Genomic DNA, 8,902 nt, shown 5'->3' with positions numbered 1-8,902 from the left:
TACACACACACACACACACACACACACACACACACACACACACATACACACACATACACACACGCGTGCTCAAGATCCAGGCCAACAGATAAGCAAAACAACACACAGGAAAACATACATTCAAGATGGCGTCCCTAATGCTGCTGGAACCAAATGTGTACGCCAAAAACTTAACAATGACCTCGTCAACCCCCTTGGAATTCCTCGGAAACGCATCAGACGGCACTGACGTCATCACCTCTCTTCAGACGACTCGATTCATCGTTCAAACAGTTCTTACCCCCATCATTGTTGTCGTTGGTCTCCTAGGCAACGTGCTGAACATACTGGTTTTGCTACAACCGAACATGCGGTCCTCCACAAATGTATACATCATGGTTCTGTCTCTGGCAGACAGCGTGTACCTAGCAGTGAACCTGGCTCTCTCCTTCCTCGCATGCGCAAAGCGCGGACTTCCAGACTTTGCGTATTATTTCAACCCCTACGGCCGCTTCGCCTCCAACTTTTCGGGGAACGTCGCAGTGTGGGTGTGCGTCATCTTCACCGTCGAACGTTACGTCGCGGTGTGTCATCCGATACACGGTAAGATCTGGTGTACCGTGAGACGTGCGCGTTTCGCATCTCTCGCCGTGAGCGCGCTCTCGCTCGTGAACACCCTGCCCACCATCTTTGAGCTTGAGGTCGTTGAGAGCTCTGATGGGCTGAGGTGTAGGTACACTCAGTTCTCTCAGAGCGACAGCTACGAGCTGGGCTACACCTGGTGGTACGTGACCCTGTTCACATTCATCCCTCTCATCTCTTTAACGATCTTCAACACCGTCCTCATCCGGGCTCTCCTGCTGGCCAACAGAAAACGAGAGCAGCTCACGCTGATTTCCATACACAGCTCCTCCTCCTCTACCTCCAACGGAAAGGGTTGCTATGGCAACAAGAAAACAACCGTTCAAACTTACGGCCACGCGAGCCTGCGTAATCAGATTTCGGAGAGTTCAGAGGTCACCTCGTCGGGCGTGAGGTCAAGCTCTACGTCATCGGGGAGAGGAGCCAGTAGGGTCACCCTCCCTACCACGCCGTTGCTGCAAAACAAAACTACTTCGTCATCGCTGCCCCCACCACAGCTACAGCAGCAACAAAACCACCACCAGCCTCATAACCAACAGCTCCAGCAACCGCAAAACCAACAGGAACAGAGCCGGACGTCAGGCCTCCTCCCCGCCACCGCAGCCTCACCCTCCTCCTCCTGCTCCTCCAGCCAAAAACGTCAGAGCCGGAAGCTAGCCCGCGAACAGAACAAAGTGACGCTTCTCCTGGTTACCATAGTGATGATTTTCCTCCTCTGCCAGCTCCCCTGGACGGCCCTGTTCCTCTACAAGACGTACCTATCCAGCTACAACCTGCCCAGCAGTAGCACAGAGCTCAAGATCGCCGGGAACATCTGCAACCTCCTGGGTCTGCTGAACGCCTCCGTCAACTTCTACCTCTACTCCTGCTTCAGTCGCAGGTTCAGACGCACGTTGGCAAAGTTGGTGTTTTGTTGTCGCCGGTGGAACAACTCGCCCACTACCACAGTGTGAGTGACTACTACTACCAAGTCGCCACTGCCCTCTTCCGTTCCTCGACACCAACCACTGAGTGAGACTCCTGGGCTCATCACCAGGATATGAGTGACCACTGAGTGACCCAACCCCCCCCTATCTCTTATAAGTGACTACTTAGTATATTACCAACACCTCAATGACCACCCCCCCCCCCGTCCAATTAAAAAAATATCTGCATGAAACATCTTAGCTCATCACTGACACATGGGTGACTACAAAGTGATCACTCCCCTCCTTCCCCCTCCCCCAACCACCACGGTGTGAGTGACTGCTAAGATACCATTCCCCCTCTTCCCTCCTGGTCCCAATCACTTTCTAAGACCACTGATCCCATTACCAGATCGTGGGAGACCACTGAGTGATCACCCTCTCCCGTACCAAATCACTTATAAGTAACCACTAGGCTCATCAAAAGAACGTGAGTAACCACGAAGTGACCACTCCCCTCCATCTCTCAAAATCACTTACAAGTGAATAATCACTAGATCTAAAACATTATCCTCCCCCCACCCCAAAAAAAAAATCATTTTCATAAGAGACCACAAGGCTCATCACCAAGACATGAGTGACCAGTATGAGAACAACCCCTCTCCCCTCCCCTAAATCACTTATAAGTGACCAGTGGGCTCATCATCAAGACTTTAGTGACCACAAAGTGAAAATTCGAAATTTTTAACAAATACGCGCAATTGGCACGAGTTCGATTCGAATGAAGGAAAGAGTTCTATGATCCGCCATCCCAGCTATCTCCTGAGACGCTGTGTCCCACTCAACTCTGACAAGGAGATCCAAAGCAGCCCACCTAAGGATCTAAACTGCATCAATGAGATCGCAAAACATTTACTTACTTACTTACGTACGTGGGTGGTTGGCGGGTGCTCTGGTGTGGTTTGCTTCTTCTTTCCTATCAAACATCTATCGTCTGTATCTCTCTCACTTCTTTTCCTGTTTGTTACTCTCTTGTAAAACGTACTTACTTACTTACTTACTTGCTTACTAACTTACTTACTTACTTACTTACTTACTTACTTACTTACTTACTTACTTACTTACTTTTTTCCTGCCTCTGATATCTTTCAGTGTCGAGGGGAGAAGCAAACGTCTTTCTATTGTTTAGTGCGTTGCAAGTTGCAGCATGGCTATAATATTGTTTTTTGTTTATTATTTCTCTGAGCCCCACAATCCATCTTTTCCTGGGCCTGCCCCTTCCGCTGTATCCATCGCGGACTCTAAGTTGTGTGCTCCCTTCTCACTGCTATACATACTTGCAGGTGGTAGACTTAATTAACAGCTGATTCAGATGTCCAAACCAGTTTATGTGCTGTTTATCTATGTATTCCAAGTAAGGGAGTCGAGCCATCTTATTCTCTGACTATCTCTTTCCTTACTCTGTCTATTTTTAATGATGCTCAAAGGTTTTATTTGACATCTCATTTCACAGGCGTTCATTTTGCTTTGGTGACAATCATCGTTTATTGTCAGTGTCAGGGTTTAGTGGAACAATGCTGGTGTAAAGATACTATTAATGATTAGGATGAGCCAGTTGGTAAGTCACAGCACTGGACTTGTTCCATTCTTGTTTCTTTTTAACTATCGACTTTCTGTCTTGAGTGAACACGCTCCCCGGGTGTTCGAACTCTTCTGCTTGCTTGATTTTGCCTTTGTCAATCGTGATTCTTCATCAGCATGGTATTTTATTGATTTTCATGTATTCTGTTGTTGCTTCGGCTGACCTCCATGTTTAGCTTTGTCCAGTTTCTTTACGTGTTCATGGGGGGCGGGAGGGAGGTCCTTTTCATTCCTGCGTAGTATGCTCTGATCGTCAGCGAAAAGAAGCTCCCTGAAAGTGTTGTCTTTTGGTTGGCATCGGTTGTTATTTAGTCCATGTATGTTATAATTAATAGTAAAGGCGATAATACAAATCCTTGTCTTATTCCAGATCTTACTTACAACCAATTTGTTTTTCCTAGTGATGTTCTTATATGGTTTTGTTGCTGCTTTCATATAAAACATTTACAAACATCGCAATCTTTTGACCTGTGAGCTCACCATCGTGGTAGTGATTATTAGCCCACCACTCTATGTGACCGTGCGTGTATGTATGTGAATGTGTGTGTGTGTGTATTATGTATGTGTATGTGTGTGTGTGTGTGAGTGCATATTAACATAATTTTATGTGTCGGTATGCCTTGCGTTCAAGCATTCCACGATGGCACCTGTATCTGTGCTTGCGAGGGTGTGTATGCCCACGTGTGCATAAGTGTGCAAGAAAGTGTTTTGGGATGTGTAATTTGGTTAAACGTTTCTCGCTCTCATATTATGCTCAACCTGTAATTGCTCATGTGTAAGTAACCTTGTTGTTACATATTATCATTATAATTATTTATATTATTATCATTATTATTATTATTATTATTATTATTATATATTAGTATTATTATTATTATCCTCATCATTATGTATTATTGTTATTATAATTATTATCATCATTTTTATTTATTATTATTATTATAATAATAATTATTATTATGTTATCACTAGTAGGCCTACTGTCATTTTCGCCATTATCATTGTATTATTCTTCTATTTCCCTATTTCATTATCATTGATGTTGTTGTTATAGTTGTTATTATCATATTTGTCAATATCCCCATAGTACCATTCTCTAATAAATAATAGTAATATTATTGTTGCTATTATAATCATTATTGTGGATATTATTATCATTATTGTTATGTTAACATTACCTAGTTGCTCAACGGCTCTCTGTGGCTGGTTTTTGTACATACGACAACGTTACTCTTTGACTTATATTGTTCCTAGTGTTTTAATTCTTTAGAACTTCATGGTATCCTTCACTGCTTTCAAAAACTGATTTACGAGTCATTCATTTATGTTAAAAAAAAACCATTCACTCGAGTAAATAACTCTAAAGATTGATTGACATGTAAATAGCAGTGAGTGGCTGGTGGGTGCTCTGGTGTGGTTTGCTCCTTCTTTCCTACCAACCATCTATCGTCCTTATCTCCCCTTCTTCTTTTTTATGTTTGTTACTCTCTTGTAGCACCTCTAATCTTCTGGCGCTCATATGACCTAATGCTTTTGCGAGCGCCGTAAAACCTCTGCTAAAACTAAACTAAATTGTAAATAGCACTATAAGCGGGTTGTAAAAATCCATTATTTCTTAGTTACGTGATTTTGAGTTAAGTAGTGGATTGTGGTTTAGAGTGTCTGGCTTGTAAATGTAGGTCACGGAGTGTATGTAGAGTGGTACAAGGTGGACTGAAGTGATAAATGAATATACGGTCCCTTTTTAAGCACAAGGGGGCTATCCCGAAAAATGCTGTTTTGACAAAATCGAATGTTAAGTTTTTACCCCCTGTTCAGTTTCTTTAAAAGACGAGGAGAGTGTTCTCTATAACCAAGCAAATATTATACACATAAATGAACCCAGACGTCTCTTATAGGTAGGGCAATGCCCACTTTTGGTGTAGGCAAAAACTAGTTTTTGGTGTAGGTCAAGATTTCTGGAAACCCCCTAAATCTGGGGCAGCCTGCTTGTCCTTAAAAGCGAACAATTTTTTATTGTGCACTGACTGACGAGGTTATACCTGTAATACTACGAGAGCTAGTGGCAGTGACGTTACTCGCGTAAACGAACGGGGGCTGTGGTGCGTCCATACTAGGAATCTAAGCCTCGGTTATGCTGGGGGAGGGCTCTCATTCAATAGGTCCAGGGTTCCAATACGGATAGCGATGGAACGTTTTCTTCTCTAAAATTGTCTCCTTTCACCTCCTTCCCTGCTCTCAAGCAATGTTCTCGTCGTCAGCTTTCGTCTCCCACTTTCTGCTCCCACCCACTCATCTCCTTTGCCCCCTCCTCTGGGCTCCTGACTCTTTCTGTTACCATTCTATTGCTTCATCTTTTCTCCTTCTTATTGCTGTCTTTCAGCCCCACCCCTGATCTTATGATACGTAAGATCTACACCTACCCTTCTCGGACATGGGCGGAAAATCTAGGTAGTCTCGTGTACAAGTTGCCCACGTTAAAGTTCCATTGATGGTCCAAAATCGATAAGAGCAGGCTTCGGCCGCAATCCGGGCAATTCATAATTTCCTACCAACTGAAAATGTTTGGTCTGTTCCGCCCGCTCATATGATATTTTGCAGTTGTAAGGTCTGTGAAACACTTACCCAAAAAAAAGAATTATAAAAAGAAAGAAAAAAGAGAGAACCGACCATGCTGGTAAGGCGCACGTAGCCTGCACGCTTGACGTCACTGCCGCGGACTCTAGTACGTAAGGTCGCTTCTAAGTAGAGCTGTGTGAAGAAACGATTCAGGAACCGATTCCCATGATTAATGCTACGGAAGAAAAGTTCCGACGGTTACCAGTTACTTTTTTAACTTTTATTATTAAAATCTTCTTTTTTTCAGAATTTATTTTTGGGAAATAAAAGTTGATGCTTTGTAGGGCTAGGAAATCAAGGTTATTCTAAATTCTGAAGATGTTAGGAGCCACCCAGGTAACCAGCGGAAGAAATCACATCATTAGAAAGTAAGTAATTTGGTTCGGGGTCGATTCCTATGATTCCCAGCTTTCAATAATCGGGAACATAGCCGCCCAGCTCTACTTTTAAATACAAACGGGCTATCCTGAAAAATGCTGTTTTGATAAAAATCGAAGGTAAAGGTTGTTTTTTTTTTACCCCTTTTCCAGTTTCTTTAAAAGATGAGAAGCGTTTTCTCCATAACCCAAAAAATATACACACTAAAGAAACAAAACTTCTCCAAAAGGTAGGGCAATGCCCACTTTTGGTGTAGGTCAAGATGTCCTGAAACCCCCGAAATCTGGGATAGCCTGCTTGTCCTTAAAAGCGACCGCATAATCAAATAACTGTTTTGGTAATGACAGGTATATAGGTATATAAATACGTAACAAAATCACTTCTTGGACAAGGTTGACAAGCATGATAATGTACAAATTAACAGACTTGACAGACGTGAAAAAGAACTGTTTTAAACACTTCATAAGCATATTCAACAAATGTTCTTGACGAACAGATTGAAATTCGAGAAACTCATTGAACAAAGACACCTTTCTCGGTTATCTTTTTTTTCGCCTACGGTAGTAAAACATATATTTAACAAATAAATGTACTATACTTGACAAATCTTCATGTTCTGAATATGTATAGTTTGTCTAACGTCTAGAGTACTGTCTGTTATGCTCAAAGTTTGTAAAATGTGTTAGTTAAAGGACTTCGTCAAGTGTGTTTGACGCGAGCACATGCACACACACACACACATACACACACACACACACACACACACACACACACACACACACACACACACACAAACAAACAGAGAGAATGAAGGGGAGAAAGAGAGGGGGGAGAAAGAAAGAAAGAAAGAAAGAAAGAAGGAACGCAAAAAAAGAAAGAAAGAAAGGAAGGAAGGAAGGAAAGAAGAAAGACAGAAGGAACGAAAGAAAGAACGAACGAAAGAAAGAAAGGAAGGAAGGAAGAATGAAGCAAAGAAAGAAAGAACAAAAAAAGAGACTATCTGCTAACTTCAGTAGTTGTGACCCAGCACAACACACCCAAGCTAACTGTTTTCTCTATTGAAATCAAAAGTATAGTCCTACAGCCATCTGTTCTGGGCCCTGTGGGTTCAATGTCCGTTGCACTCGCCTCGCGGTGTCTCGATAACGCACATTTGCTCATAGAGTCTTGAGAACTTGAAACCACTAGATTAGTCGACGAGATAGCGCAAAAGCAAAAGGTATGCACTCTTTAATTCCGTCGGAGAAATAAAATTGTTTAACAACACGGTGGAATCAAGCGCTCATCAATTTTGGGGTATTGGTATAGATAATATAGTCTTAAAGCCTGTACATTTGCCTTGCTTTTGATGAGGAAAAAATACCTGAGAGATATTTTGGATTAAAGGAGACGGGGATCGCCTGTTGTCCAAGGTAAAATAAGCGAGAAAATGGCCGCCTAAGTTTGGTGACTTCCAAACCTGTATCATCTTTGGAAATTCAAATTTACATTTTTTAAGCTTTTGATCAACATTTTCAATAAATTCCACACAGATATGAGGTTTTTTTAAAGAAAAAGATTAATAAAAATTGCCCCAACTGACGTAAACATTAAATCTATGCCGGTTTCCTCGATTTCATCGTTATTTTGACAAGCGCCTTGCTGATTTTACTACGATGCCACATCGTAAGTCGCAAATTCAGGAGAAAGAGCAAGGGCATTAACTCTTCTTGCACCGTCTAGGAAAGTCAAAAAGTCGCAGGAATCGCACTCTGAACAGACGGTGCAACGATGTGAGGCAACGTGGTGGAATCAGGCTCTTGTCAATTTTTGGGCATGTAGAGTTATTGGTATCATCTTAAAGCTTGTACACTTGCCTTTATTTGAATGGAAAAAATATCCAATTATCTTGAATACAAGTCGAGATATTTACTAAAAAAGGAGGTGGGGGTCACCTGTTTTCAGAGGTAAAATTAGAGAGAAAATAGCTGCCAAAGATTAGTTATTTCCTTCGCTTAAGAGTCCGTGGTAACTGAAGATTTACATTTTTTGTTCCTTCAATCAACGTTTTTCAGAAAAATCCACACAGAAATGAATTCTATAATTGTCATGAAAGGTGTTGAGCCAAAAAAACACAAATTTTATAAAAATTCACAAACCTACGGAAAACCGCTGGTTTCTTCACTTTGATTATTTTGACGAGAGCCTGATTCCACCACGCTGCCTCGCCTATTGTGCTGGGAATTACCAGAACTTGGTCAAAGGATGCGAAGAAAGTCATTGACGTATCAGCACATCACAGTGGAAGAGTTAAGAAATGAGAAACTCGGGGGGCGACGCGGGAAACATTGATTATGTCTGCTGCAATCTTTTCAGTTGAACTTTCAGTCTGAGCCTATTTAAGACTGATAGAAACGGGGACTGTATTGTTGAAGACTGTATCGAACTGGCTGTTTAGTTGAGGGGAAGAGATCGTTTTTCAAAAGATGTTACGTCGTTTTATGGACAGAGTAGTTGTTTTATTTGGTTTTGTTTATTTGTTTGTTTGTTTTATCGGGTTTTTTGTTTTCATTTTGGTTTTTAATTGGGTAAACAAGATTTATTTTCCGAGAGCCGTGGGTGATAGGTCTTCTCAAAAGGTAGATATCTGAGGAAACTGTGCATATCTGGATGTTAGTGAGTACACAGCCACTTGTGTGTTTAAGTGTGTGAGCCTGTGTAGTTGTTTCTTTGTGTGCTTGTGAATATGAAGGGGGTGG

The 8,902-nt window shown here is 42.0% G+C and overlaps 1 protein-coding gene across 1 annotated transcript; it reads left to right on the top strand.

Moving 5' to 3' along the window:
* The first annotated feature begins 15 nt into the window (after nt 1-15).
* Nucleotides 16-1,722, top strand: LOC101859201 (neuropeptide Y receptor type 5-like). The gene has a single exon (XM_035972448.1). It carries the CDS (start codon nt 126-128, stop codon nt 1,572-1,574), a length of 1,449 nt encoding a protein of 482 aa, XP_035828341.1. The 5' UTR covers nt 16-125; the 3' UTR covers nt 1,575-1,722.
* Nucleotides 1,723-8,902: the final 7,180 nt, after the last annotated feature.

Source organism: Aplysia californica, unplaced genomic scaffold (assembly GCF_000002075.1).
Source record: "Aplysia californica isolate F4 #8 unplaced genomic scaffold, AplCal3.0 scaffold00695, whole genome shotgun sequence".
In the NCBI taxonomy this organism is placed as follows: domain Eukaryota; kingdom Metazoa; phylum Mollusca; class Gastropoda; order Aplysiida; family Aplysiidae; genus Aplysia; species Aplysia californica.
The sequence above is the reverse complement of the archived record's forward strand: the minus strand, read 5'-3'. Positions and strand labels throughout refer to the sequence as shown.